The following is a 14,836-nucleotide window of genomic DNA, read 5'->3' as shown; positions in this document are numbered from 1 at the left end:
AGACTCTCCATCACCTGTCAAGCCTATGGTTTAACTACTGCTGCTACCTCCAGTCAGTCACAAAACAATCACTGCACTTTTGTTTGTTTTGTTCTATCAAATCCACTGCAGTAGTTTCTCCAGCTGACATATTCCACAAAGGATATAACCATCAACTTCAGTCAAAATTGTGTATTTTTTCACAGTGCCCCACATTATTTATTCCAGCTGACAGCACCACCATAGTTGTTATCACTCTTACCCTCTATAAATAATTTTCAACTTTTTCTTCTCTTTATATCCTGTGCCTTTGGTGCTACCAACAGCTAGTAAAAAGCCTGGCTCCAACAGCAAAATTATCAAGAGGTAACATGTATACAATCCATGTCCAGAATTGTTTTTTGCTCTTGGGGAGTTTTATTATTTTTATTTTCGTCTGTCTTTCTAGACCTGTGTGTCTCTCCTCCGCCAAAGAGAAAAGCACTACAATCTAAGGAGTCACAATTAATCTAGCCCTGTGAATCAACTATAAGAACATACCCCTCATACTGAATTAAAGCATACAAAAATTACCTCAAGCATACACAAAGACCAAGAAGAAAAGAGTAAAATAACTTTCCATTATCCCCACGATGCTGGTCCCAAAAAAGAACTTGGTCACTAGCAAGTCATATAGCAACACATAGGGAGGGTAAGAAGAATTGGGCAGTGTATATTGATTTTTACTGAATTATTCATAGACCTGTAGAGAAACTGGGTGAGTTGGATTATCACTGTCAGCTAACACTCTTGTAAATAAAGATGTTTTTATAATTTGACTAGACTGATAAAGCATTAATTAGACTAAAAATAAATTTGAACTGTTGGTTCTTCACACAGGGTGTGCTCTTTACTAGCCCATAACTAAACTGCACAGATAACACATATTGGACACATCTTGGTGCTTTTCCCTTCATTCTATTTGAAATCTCTGATCTTTGCTTAAGTTCATGATTTCTCTGTCCATCTTGTAGCCTGTGAAGAGGTCATCAGGACAAAAAATACTTGAAATAAAAGCCAAGCATTCAAGGTCTACATTCCTTCACGAAAGTTCTATATAGCTTTGCAAGGACAAAATTCAACATTACAGCATTTCAGAAATATCATTTTTAACAGTACAAAGAGTTGTTTTTATTTCAACTTGCCCCAGTTTTTGGAAAAGAAGACAGACTGTTGAGATAAAACTGTCCTTGTTAAAACATGCAGGAGGAGATATTGTTCAACAGCTACTTGTGAATGTGAGAGTCTTGGAAGAAATTGAAGTCTTTATCTCGGTCTTGTGAAAACATCACTGGACTCCATACACATGATGTAGATTTAAAAATACATATCACAGGACAATTTTTAAAACAAATACTGTCTGCCATCATGGAATATTTTACTTGGCAAACTGCTTCTTCTTACTCTTTAATATCTTATAATTAATTCATATAGTTGTGTATACGTGACAAAACAAGTAATTATACACAGTTATTTGTCAGACATGAAAGCATCCCAGGGGGCCGTTCCTTAGGCTCTAAATAACTAATCTGATACAGTTGCATACTGAGAATAAAAAGGATGTTGTATATGACTAATTAGTCAATTCTGAAAATCAGAACAACTTACTGGCACTCCAGCTCATGATCCAGCCCTCTTCAGCACTGCACTAAGTTAGAAATAGGTCTTTAAATCTGAATTGTAAAATAATATTTTTCCTTTCTTATCTAAGTATGACAACTTCTCATAATTTTGAGCTGTTAATGTCAAGAATTTCAAATACTTGCCACTCATCATGTTTTTGTTTTCCCCTATTTTAAAAGGGTAATAAGGAGCATTAATATGTTTATACAGTGATTACAAATATCTCTTGGGTTCTTCTCAAGAAGACACAGCACAGATTGTATTGCACCGATGTATTTTAAAACTCCCTATTGGAAGACAGTAAAGACAGGACCTGTAAGCAGTGGTAAAGCTCCATGTGTGGGTTAGACTGTATTTGGGTCTAAACCATGCAGCATATTCCTGTGAGCTACCTGGTAGATTACTGCCTCTTTCACAGAAAAGTGCTGATATCACAACTCAAGTGTCTCTCAAACTGTGCCAAATGGTTATGAGTACCATAACAGACACAAACACTGTGGCTGCTATTGCTTTGCACTCCTCATGAAAGAATATTTATTTTAAATTCAGTTTGCCTTAATGCAAGGCATTTCTTTGTTACAATTCTTGGGAGTCCAGCCCTTATGCATTGTTAAGACGTGTCACACTTTTCAGTAGTCACCTCCCAGCTAACAGTGAAAACTGGACCAAAAGTAAAATAAGAACAAAACTAGGCCTTTATTATCTTTTCTCTTTCACCTGCAGGTCTACTTAATTTATACAGAAACTTTCACCTCAGTTTCTTATCTGAAGACAAATTACATCCTATGTTTTTATTGCTAGTGGAAAAGGGCTGCTCTCTGTGCAATAAAACCTCTCCTTACCAGATACTAGTAGAAAAGTTTAAAAGCATTTTCAAGAAGCTCCCTTTATGATTAGTTTCAGCTGTTTGTTTTTTCTTAATTGTAGTAACATCATTTTCCATTCTGGCTATGGCTGGATGATAGAATCATTCTGAACATAACAAATGTTGCAGTAAATAACATCAAGTAACACTGAATCTCATTCTACAATTTGTACACATACAAACTATGCCACTGCTAAAAGTAGTGGCAAAATCTGTATCTCAGTATGAACCACAATTTATGAACTGATGTCAGGGATACTGTTTGTGCACTTTAAGTTAGAAATAAACTTCATTATTTTCTTCAATTAAAGCTATGCCAGACAAGGAGGATTGGTCCTACTCCAACACACACATTAAAACTGCTTTTCTAATTCTTCATATTAAGATTTCTTACTAGCATAACGATGGAAATAAGATGTCACTTAGTGCTTTTGATGATAAAAAATTAATAATTGATAATATATTAATACTATTTAATATTTCCTTTTCCTATTAATACAATTTAATTAGTTTTTAATAGAAATTTGGAAATAACATTCTGCCCTCCTGGAGTGAAAGTTTTTCTTTCTCTTTTATTGGTTTCCCATTCCAGCTCCAAATAACTATATACTGACTCAAACACTGCCAGCTGATGGAGATGGAAATCTTTATTTCTTAGCTATATGTGATACTATTGACACTTTTCACTTCCAAAAAATACTTTTTCTTTGAAGAGGGATGTGTGAGTAGCCTTCCCAGGTTCACAAAGCTGACAGTACTGTACAGCTTTTAAGTAGGACTCTTACACAAAAAAAAATGGTGCATGCCATGAGGACAGCAAAGCTAGCAAATAGCCCAGTACTGTCTATTAAAAACCCAGAGGGCTTAATAGAATATATTCTAATACTCTGAGGTTTATTTCCATTATGGAAGTCTCTTACTTACACTCTCCCAATATTACACTTAAGAAAAAAATATGTTGTTGATAACTGTACTTGGCCAGTACAATTTAACACGTATCCCACTGCAATTTGATTATCACTATTTATCCTTTATAGGATTTCTTCTCCTCATTACAATCCATGGAAGTCAGATTAATTTTAAAAATGTACTTAATTTGTAATCCAGTAGTTCAAACCAGCAAGATTAACAAGAAGATTAACAACAGATTGTACTAATTAGGTATGTGAAAAAGCGCAATAATGATATTGTTGGGGAAGAGGGTTAAATAATGCATTAGTATTTTTAAGCATACACAGGGATAAATTAGTAAATCTTTCCAAACAGAATAATAACACAACTGTGAGCTAAAGGACACCTGATAAGATGTAACCAAGTGTCATTTCTGACATGCTTCAGAAATCTCTGGCAATTTTTTGTCTAAGACTGCTTACTTCCCCCTCCACTGACAATGATTCCAAATCAAGCCAGCTTATTCAAAAGCAGATTTCTCAACTGAAAACCTTCTCCCCTCGAGGGACAATCATCAGTGAAGCTGATGTAATTCTCAAATCCAGACAAAGTCATTCAGTCTTTGGTCTAATTTCATGTGCTACACTTGAAACTGGGACAAACATGACAACAGCAGAGAAACTAGAAGAGTTACTGAGGAAAAAGAATGAATTAGAATATAAATGGAAAATTGTTTCACAAAAAAAATTGTTCTAAGTTAACTATGTTGTATACTGTGTAAATAGCACAACTAAATTTCCAAATATCAAAAAACAAACATTACTACACACACACCCATAACATAAATTTGTGATGTGTAGAGGGCTCAACCTGGTCAGCAATTTAGCACCCAGCAACTACTTTCTTGCTCAACCCTTCAATGGGATGGAGGGATTAATGAAAAGAGCAAAAGTGAGAAAAAACACTCATGAGTTGATATAAAGACCATTTAATAAGTGAAGGGAGATAGGGAAAAAAAAGAACTCAAAACACTTTCCAGCAGACTGATGTCCAACCAATCTCTGAGAAACAGCCACACTGTCCTCCTGTTTTCACTACTGAGAATAACATCATAAACCTAAACCACAGCACCACATAGGCTGCTACAAAGAAATTTACAAAAGAAATTATCACAGCCAAGATAGATATGTGATGTAGAATAGTCTCTGCACCAGGCAAAATCCTCTTGATAAAGAAGTAAATAACACAGTTTTCTCAGGTCATGTTCTTTTTTGATCTCCACAAAAATTACTGTATTCTCCTGTCTTTTTTTCTTAAGCTTCTTCTGCTCTCTATTTAATCAGCAATCCTTGACAGTACTTCTGAACTGGAATCAGATTTTGCACAGAGATAGTTAAAATATGCTCCTCTAGATGCATCAGATTACCTCAGTAGCCAAGAGTCACAACCTTTATCCTGAAAAGCCTTTTCAGCATAACTCCACCATCATAAAAGCACTGGGTATTGAACACTCTTTGAAATATATTCCAGAGGGTAATCTTCAATTTGAGAGTACTGCAGATGTGGCCTTGGGAAAAACTAATTCCACATCACCAGAACACCTGTTTTAGTAAGCTGTTGATGTTAGGTAGGATGCTGTATTAAAAGCACCTACACAACTTGGGCAGCACAGCATAATCCATACACAACCTGCCCACAAAGTATCTCAATCTGCATAATAGCCTGAGGCAGAAAACAGATTTAAAAGTATTTGGAATATGTTCCATGGAAGGCTTCCATGTATAGCATGTAAATTAAGAAATACCAGTTCTCTAAGTATTGCTTTACACAGTACTCTGAGGGAAAGCTAAATGTGATGTAAATATTAACAAATATTATTATAATATAGCAGGAAGTTAGCCACCATAAAAGTATCTAGAGACATCACATAGCTTTGGAAAAACAGCGGTGCATTCTAGGACAGAAGCCAAACTCTTCCATCATTCAGGTAAAATTTATGCAGCTTTTCCAGACCCACACTGAAACCAGATTTAAGTGATTTTATTTTTGTTCTTCTCCTTAAGGAGAAGTTCTGCAAATGGGAGCATCATTACTTCTGTTTATTCTTTCAATTTTGATAGTGCTAGAGTACAAATCAGGATTATGTTTAGTGAAACTTGGCTCTAACACAGAGCCAATGACATCCAATTTTGCAGTATATCTGAAGTTTGTGCATTGCAAACACACAAACAGCTCTCATATCTATGTCTCTAGCCATTACAAAAAGTCTTCTCTGAAAGGCTTTGTGTTAACTCAACATTTCTATGCCTGGCATTGCTTGCAATTAAAGACAGAATAATAGCGGAGTGAAGAAAGGGCATCCACTGAGAAAGGGAGGTTGGGACCATTCCAGCCTTTCAAGATGAGGCACAGGACTCTGAAAAGACTTGGTGTTACGCAATTGTTATTGTGCCCTTTGCTGTTAGTTTAGTATATAAAGGAAGAGTTTCTTTCCAGAAATAAAAACCTCTGCTCAAAGAGACATTTGAACTGGAAAAGGGATAAAGTAATAAAAGTAAACTTCAAAGAAACATGGGTATTTTAGTCCCCTGTCCCTTCCACAAAAACAATCTTAATGTTTTAATCTGTAGCCTTACTTCCCATCCTTCCAGCACATGACCCTCACACTCAGTCAGGGATGGACAGCCAGGACCAGGTCTGGACCTGTGCTCAAACGTGGTGCCAGCACTGCAGCTACACCATGGCACCAGCAGCAAAGCCAGGCTGGTTTGCCTGTTGAGGCAGCTTCACCTCTGGCAGGGAGAATCTCTTGGGAAATGACCCAATCTCCTGAGCTTTGCTCATGTGGGCACATCTTCCTGGTGTAACTTGCTCCCATGACCTTCAACATGAGCAAATGTTCCTGTATCAGGAACACCAAGTAACAATTCAATGTCTTCAAATGTAATAAGCAAAATTAATATTTTTATGTAAATAACATGTCCCAATCTTTTATTCACTTATGCATGTTCTCTGAAAAAAGTTAAGCAGATTCATAATTACCACCCAGAACCAATGTAATTTGCCCATACAGAAACAATTGGGCCAAGAAATCTGCTCCAAAAATTGTCATATTGAAATCAGGTACTGCACGAACTGGTAAATCCTCTTATAATAGGAATGCATTGGCTTCACATATGATAATCTACTGTGTCCTCATTAAACATTTCCCCCACAATGCTGATAATAAAGCTTTTCCTTTTTTTGCTTATGGCATGCCTGAAAAATTACACATAAAGCAACAGACTCTAATGTGAGAGACATGGAGATCACTAAGAAGGTGTAATTTTTTTATTTGCTTTCATTTGGCAGAGTGACAATAGAGCTGCAGAAAAAAAAAAAAAAAAACAAAAAACAACAAACTCTTAAAGCCCCTAAATTAATGATAACTCCATTTCTCCAGTGACTCCCTCAGATAGGGAATGGCTGATGAGTTCCCAGAAACACAGATCCACATCCTAAACCACAGCAGTCTCCAGGGACTGTGGGATAAAAAGTGGTTGATGCTACAAGTTTCACAGCAGGTCCTGATGTCAGATACCTCCTGGAACATGATGAAGGGCAAGGGATTTGCTTCTGTAAGATTTTTAGTTCTTCTCAAAATCAGCTTACATCAGAGGGCTTACCATAAAAATTAAGTAGAGATGTATATAAAGCTGAATTAATTATATGCTCCTTTCCTGAAAACAGCCACAAATTCTCAAAGGCAAGTCTACAGATGAGCATTCCCACCGATGCTAATGCAGCTACTAACTCAAGCAAGCTGCAGGCATTAACTTCGGCAGAGTTCAGCCAAAGGAACAATCTTAAAAGGCCTCAATTTATCCCATTTATTGTGTCACCAGGGAATAATGCAGGTATTAGGTGGGACTGCAGAGTACCTTAAACTACATCTACTCCCAGATGCTTGGCTTTCAATGTAATCTGAACAGAACTGCTTATTAGTCAAAGCCCATCCTGCTGCCAACACTTAAGCTTTATGGTAAGATTGGCCTGACAGCAAACTGGTGTCTTGTGTTGACAGAATCAGGGTTTTCATGAGGCAGAGCAACAGTTAGCACAAACACTGAGACTGCAGTGGCTTTCACTGCTGGAGCTAGTTCCTTTCACCTGGTGATGCTAGATTGTACAGATGATTCTCTTCTGATTAAGTATCTTGTCGTACCAATAGAGCAACTCAAATAATGAATCTTTACTCAGTGTGATTAACAATACTAAAATCTAGTCTATAGCATTTCCTACTTCCTGGAGAGAGAGAATAGGAACATGCAGCAGTGAAAAGAGAAACTAGATGTTACACTAACTAGATGTTTTTCAAATGGTTGAATTTAGATTGCCTAAGTATCTGAATATCATGAAAAAAAAGGCAAATTTTTCCTATGGAAGCCTGCTTCTAATTCAAGACCTCAGCCATATTAACTGGTCGCCTCCATACTGATCAGATTTTTTTAAAATTTTCTTTTAAAGAACTTAATTGGAGTTATTATTTTAGTTGATCAACATGCTGCACATTGTATTGATTCATAAACGGATAGACATTCAATACAATGAACTCACTCATCCCACAGGTGATATACATAATAAACAATTTATACAGAAGTGCTAAGCCTGTGTACAAGGCATCACCTTCACAGTAGGCATTGTCCTCTCGAAGGGCTCGGAAGCCATCCCGGCAGCTACAGACTGCTCTGTCCTCTAGGTTTCGGCAGACAGAATGCTCCATACAGTTATGTCCTTCAGTGCAAAAGTCATGGCCTGTACAGAAACAAGCATGATTGAGGGTTAAAAAGAATCCAGGGATTACAAAACATACCTGTCAAAGACAGTCCTATCTTTTTCTCAGTTAGGTCAAAGAATACCTTTCTATTGTCTGTGAGATACAGAAAAATAAATTGTACCAAGCATGAAATGGATGAGAGGAGTAGTAAAGGCCACCAGAACAGACTGTCTTTGGGTCTTCAATTCAATTTCAGGTTATAGCACTGATCTGAAGCAGCTGGATAGGAGGCTTGCTTAAATCCCCTTACTGTCTCCTTGTCATTGTTAATTACTTTTACAGGACATGTCTTAATTATATAGTTCTTGTCATTTTCTTTTTTGTTTGTTTGTACATTTATAAAAGAGCTTAACAGCTTAGACATTCAGCATCTCATTTACTAGTGATATTACTTTTAGCACTTTTTGTTCCCAGGTGTATTTATAAAATCCTTCTATATTTAACCAAAAGTCTTTGATTAACATTAACTTGTTTTCCTTTACTCTCCCCTTATCTCATCCCTTCCTCCACTAACTGAATACTCTTCCCTTATTGCATCATTCTTTCCGTTACAGAGAATTTTATTTTTAAATCTCACCTGTTAGCATCCAAATTTCCTAATTTTTTCTTTTCCATTTTTCCTGAGTGTGGCCATTTTGCACCCTAATTATAAATTTTTAAGGTAATGAAGTTCTTTTCCAGGCTGGAAAATTTAGATTGAACCTTTCAACTCTGTGGGTTTCTATTTAATTTTTTTCTGTTTGCTCTCATGAAATGTAATGATTTGACATTGTTGAACAACATTGGCTGGTTCTAGCAACTGACGAAGCTTCCACAGTTCCCAGATCTGTATGTAAAGGTGTGGAGCTTGTCTCCTTCCCTGTTTTCTCATTAATTCTGTTCGTTTCAAGTTTCCTTCTTTCACTGAAGTATTAATTGATCAAGCAGCAGTAGTGCTTTCCAATAATTACTTTCTTCTCTCAAAACCACAGGAGACCTTGGGGACATGGGCCAGGCTCAGGGAGCCAGGACTGGTGTAACAGCAACAGCTCCAGAATGCAAGCTGGCATCAGGCTGCAACACAAGCCTTTTGCAAAATAGCAAAAAAGTATTTTTTAGCAGTAAAAATTATTAATTTCATAATTCCACCTGGTTTCCGCTTCATATTTTGCCATGCAAGAGCTTCTAACCCTAACCTCACAGAAGCTTAGTTAAACAAGGACCCCGAGCAGGACAGTGGCAGCAGAGATGCTTGGAAGTCAGGTCAAAGTATTTTGCACCTAGACAGCTCAGGAATAGTATGAAGCAACAGGAATGAAGCAAAAGACAAGGAAGCACAATATCCCATAAAGACAAAATGTTTTAGTACTGAGACCCAGTGACACGGTTATGATAGAAATATCACAGACCTGTTGTGATATGACAGACTAATGTTTTTCTTCCTCCTGCTGTGGGTCGTTTCTCTTACCTGAAGATATACTTAGGTAATGTTACTTAGATATTACCATTCACCACAGCTACCACAGTGATGACATCTAACACAGGACATTATGGAGCAAAACTTTCTACACTTTAACTGTGCTAGAGGGTCTTCAACACTCCTTGATGACAGCAGAACCATGTGCATCAAGAGCAACCTCTGGCCATGGCAACATCTACTTTTTGCCTTTTTGCTGCCCTCCTCATTGAATCCTGAGTTCATAGAAAAGCAAGAGGTTTATTCCTGGATTAACTGGCCTGTATTGGATTGCATCAGATTTTGACATTAACAACTAAAATACATGTCATCCAGAAGGCACAAGGGTTTTCATACTGATTATTATTGTTAAGATTGCAACACTCATACAGCAGCTGTATTAGTAAACAAAACACATGCTGCTGGATAATAGCCTACAGCAGCTTCTTGTTTAAAGAATAAGCTCCTCACCTCATGAGAAGCCAAGCTAGCATAGTTCAGGGAGAATTGAAAATATTCAGAAAGCAATCAACTGACGTATATTAAAATCTTCTAGGTATAACAGGCATGAGAAACATAGAATCCTTTTCTCTAAGCTAGTAAAGATTTTATAGAAAATTATCATTAAAAAATCCTTTTGGGCTGTGACAGACTTGAAGACCTGTTTTAAGTTCTTCTACTTTCTTATCGCTCTGCTTGATGCCATTAATCATATCCTTCATGTTTGTGCTGAGCAGCACAGAAATAGCCATAGCTGCAATCATCGCTGATGTCTACCTAAAATCAGTCCAAGAGCCTAACACATTCCTTCATGCCAAATATCAACACATTCCTTTATGCCAAGTATCAATTTATCTTATTTAGCTGTAGAAGAAACAGATGTAGCTGCTTGAAGATGCAAATGTTAATAACTTTGAAGGTACCAGTTAGTCCAGATCAAAAGGGTGGGCCAAGGACCCAGAGCACTTCCTACATCTCTCTCCTTTGGCAAGGATCAGACTGGGTGCAACATGCAAAGGTGCACAGCATACAAAAATACTATGTTCAACTCCAGAAAGGTGAACAAGTTACCCAAGTACTTGAACAACTGCACAGTACAAACAGTTCTCTGAAAGAGATTTCTCAAAGCATCCCAGAAAGATGCTGGCAAACATTAATATTTCTCCAGTCTATTTAATCTGGACACTGGAGAGAGTGAAGAAAAATCACTATATATATATATATATATATATATTATTTCTTAGACTTTCCACCCATTTTTGGCTGGAATAAAACACAAAATCTTGTTTTACAGAATTTACATTACTAAACATTTTACAAACAATTTTCAGATGTCACAGTGCAGTTGTTACTTATTCAGCTTCCAAAGATCTACAGTGATCATTGTGCATAGGACTGTTCTATTCAAAATTATCAGAAAAAGAAAAGTCTATTTGTAATCTATAAGAATGAAAGATTACACTGAGCTTATACATATATCCTGCTATTACCTTACCTTTACAGACTTTGCAGCAACTGTGAGATAAGGGGATCTGTTGAGATTCTGGGCAGTTCAAAGCTGTACAGCTGTCTTTTGGAATTCTCTGCATTTTGTGGTCCTGTTAAATTGAGGTAATTGATTAATACTGTGAGACAGGAAATAAAGCAAGCTTTAACTTTAGTGGAGTTTCAGCATTATAATGTACAAAAAACCCATGCGTAGGCCAAAATCCAGGTAGCCTCAAAAACCATTTGAGAGGACAACATAGCACAATAGAAGCATCAGGAACTCTATACCCAAACCTTTTTAAGCAAGCAGAAGTATGGCAAAAATTCTCATTCTTCTCTTATCCTAGCTGTCAAGTAATTTGCCTTAGAAGTTTGTCATAGCATTATGCCTGAAAGTGTTACAATTATTTCTCAAAAACTAAGGCAGCAGATTCCAGAGTCAAGGGTCCCCATAATGAATACCCTAAAGAAGCTTGTTATATATACAGAAAGTAAAATAAAACGACCATCTCTGGTCTCACTGCTGTGGCAGTAACATTGAAAGCAACTGGCACTGAGTCCCTGTGAGGAAAGAGAGGGTTTCTCAGCTAAGTTTGGATCAGGCATCAGGAAGGGTACAATACTATGAGACGATATCTAAGTATCTTCAGCACTCAGTGCAGGTCACGTTAAGGCACACAAAATGCTTGCCTTAGAACCTGGCTACCATGGGTACAGCACCTTTAGGCTCCCTAGGCCATAAATAATCTATCTTGCAGTGCTCTAGTCATGCTAGGGCACAGAAAGAAAACAAGGCAAACAGCAGCATGTCCCTCAGAGGCATCTGCCATAAAATAAGCAATGTGGTTCAAATAAGACCTCAATGAACTCAGGACCCTTGCATTTCTGCATGCAAGAAAAGCGATTAAAACAATGCATATACCATTGCATGTATGTGTGTACTACTATTATTATTCATCTTGCATTTAATTTTAAATCCTCTTTAAGCATGAAATATAAAGATGAACGTGTACACAACAGCCAATATCAAAATTACTGCTCAAAGTTTACCTTAAACAATCTTGAGAGAGGAACCAGCTTTAATCTTATAATACAATAAAGCAAATCAGACAGAGATGTGCTGAACACCAGAACAAACAAAACCAAACAATCCCATAAGCTAAATTAACCTTTGATAGAAATAACATCAATTAGGGTAGTCACTTTAAATTCACTTTAATCTTTTATCACCAAAATTTCACTTCAATCTTTTATAAATTCTAATTTGGAAGATAATTTTTCATTCACTTATTTATAATATTCAGAGAAGTGTATGCCTATAGCATGCACAACTGCAGCAGACAATAAAACAAAGCATGGCACTTTTAATTATATCCATACAAAATGAAAAAATTCCACACATTGCCTTGATAACATCATTGCAAGCCTTCAAGCATGAAACCAGTACCTGTGCCATTCCTATTAATTCCTCTTGACTTGAAGTCATTAATTATATCCTTTTATGAGAACTCTGGTAATAATAATAAAAATAATGCCCATCTATGAATTCCTAACTGACCAACAAAGTTGACAGTATATGGATTTCATGCTCTGAATTATCATTCATGAGGCTGTTCAGAAGAAACCGTGTACTTCAGTTCTTGAAAAAGCAACACTTCAGTCAGCCAAAGCTGCTGCTTACTATTTCTACCAAGACAGTGAGGCAGCCTACCAGAAAACAAGTCAAATCAACAAAACACAGACTAGCCCAGCCAACAGAGACTTTTTTTTTTAACGGTATCACAATTGCCAGCAGCAAGGAACACAAGGCAACATCACGTAACTTTTGATCGTTGTTAATTATATCCATTGACTACTCGTGGAATTCATGTCCTGGGTGCCATGTTGAAAATAAAAGCTCATAGCCCTAAAAAGCCCCTACAGCTGAATCAAAAATTATTTCTGATCAGCTTCTCCTTTCCATTCTCAAAAGGGTTTCAAAGCCCCTACTGCAGGGATTAGGCTCATAAAGATTAAAAACAACAGCAGTTAGACAAGAGTTCCAGTTCTTCTTTGTAAGATACACTTTTTAACAACTGTATGAAAATATCTGGGATTTCCAGAAACAGGTCTGATGGACAGCTGCATGGCAAGAGGAGTTGCTCATCTTTTTCTCTGCCCTAGAAAAGTGTGTTCAGGTTTTGAACTCCAGCCCACAGCCTGCAGCTCTAACCAGACAGGTTTTTTTCCCCCATCCCTCCCCTGGAGAGACACCACACAACTCTCTGCATCAGTTTGTGTAATTCTTAACCCACAGCTGTCCCTGGGATATATTTTGCCCTTAAAGTGTATTTGTGTCCTGAAGAGCAGCTCTATTCATGCAGCAGGGCAAGACTGACTCAGCATCAGGTATGTTCTGTTTACAAATAAAAACCCCAATCCTACCCCATTTGTATCCCTAGAAATACCAGATACCAGTGTACCAGCTTTTTTCCTTCTTTTTCCTCTAAGAATGATCCAGAATTCCAAACTATGTCCCCATCACATTCGTGTATCTCTTACACCTGAACACATAATTTTGAACAATAACACTGCAGATGGAAACATAAGGTAATCTGCTGCTGTTTCATTACTGATGGTGGGGATGACACCTAAGGAAGAAAGAATGCTGCTTGATTGTCAAGCTGTATCATCAAAGCTTGCAGCTATGCAAAGTAAATTTATTTGCAAAAATTTGATGTGGAACTCAGACAAAATAAAAACGGGACCTATTAGATGCATTTTCTGTCACTTCCTAAGGAACATCTGTCTGTATTTCAAAAGTTTCTTTCAGCATGACTTTGATATTTCTAACATGCAAGAATTTTTATTCCATCAAGAGTATTCTTACCTTGCACTCAAACAGAACACAGTCCCCTGAGCTTGAATACACAGTTTCTCTTTGTCCTTCAAAGTAGGTTCTGCCTTCAAATACACACACCGCTTCAGAGGGAAAAAACAAAACAAAACAACAAAACACAGTGATTTTGTATAAATGTGTTGGCACACTGCTTATAGAATTGATATGTTTTCTTAAAGAGAACACCATTTCAAAATTAAAATACTGATTCAGTATAGAGAATACTGCAAGAATATTCTAAACCCATCTACAGGACTCTTGGATATCATAAGAAAATAAATTAGAGGAGAAAAAAACCCACAAAGTACCCAAAAAAGCACACGCAAGTAGAAAGGTGAAGCACGTTGAAGCAATATGAAGTACAGATAACTACTGAGATGGCAGAAGAGTGCAGAAGAGTTACACCAAGAAAGGTGACTGCCTGCATCACACTTCAGGGGTGCACAGGAAAATGGAGCTGTGAGAGCACCACCAGTGGCATTAATACATAATTAGTTTCTTGAAGAGGAATGTTGCATGATGAAGGGTGATCACTGAAGCCACATGTTTATTTGTTATCACAGCCTTTTGATGTTTTGTCACCTCACACGGTTATTTAAACATTATGGATTTGTTTAATCTTGATTATCCCAGTTCTTTATCATTACTGCTGCGACATATTCAAGTATATGAATTTTATTGTACTGACATTTAAGTAACTGACTTTTCATGACTGTATATTTTTTAACCCCCAACAAAAACAGGATTGAGTCTCCAATGATCAAATGACAGACGGATGTCACTAGGATCGGTGTTTGTCGTACCATGGCCTTGGTGCCATTC

At 37.1% G+C, this 14,836-nt stretch overlaps 1 protein-coding gene across 1 annotated transcript in view; it reads right to left on the bottom strand.

The window, feature by feature from the left end:
* Positions 1–14,836, bottom strand: part of LOC131573667 (protein NEL-like) — a 137,712-nt gene that overhangs the window by 70,137 nt on the left and 52,739 nt on the right. The window contains exons 10-12 of the mRNA XM_058827845.1: positions 14,006–14,097; positions 11,144–11,246; positions 8,063–8,191 (exon numbers count right to left, since the gene is read on the bottom strand). Coding sequence (XP_058683828.1) covers positions 8,063–8,191; positions 11,144–11,246; positions 14,006–14,097 — 324 coding nt within the window. The remainder of the gene's footprint in view (positions 1–8,062; positions 8,192–11,143; positions 11,247–14,005; positions 14,098–14,836) is intronic.

Source organism: Poecile atricapillus, chromosome Z (assembly GCF_030490865.1).
Source record: "Poecile atricapillus isolate bPoeAtr1 chromosome Z, bPoeAtr1.hap1, whole genome shotgun sequence".
NCBI classification, from domain to species: domain Eukaryota; kingdom Metazoa; phylum Chordata; class Aves; order Passeriformes; family Paridae; genus Poecile; species Poecile atricapillus.
Note: the sequence above shows the minus strand (reverse complement) of the source record. Positions and strands in the feature narration are given on the sequence as shown.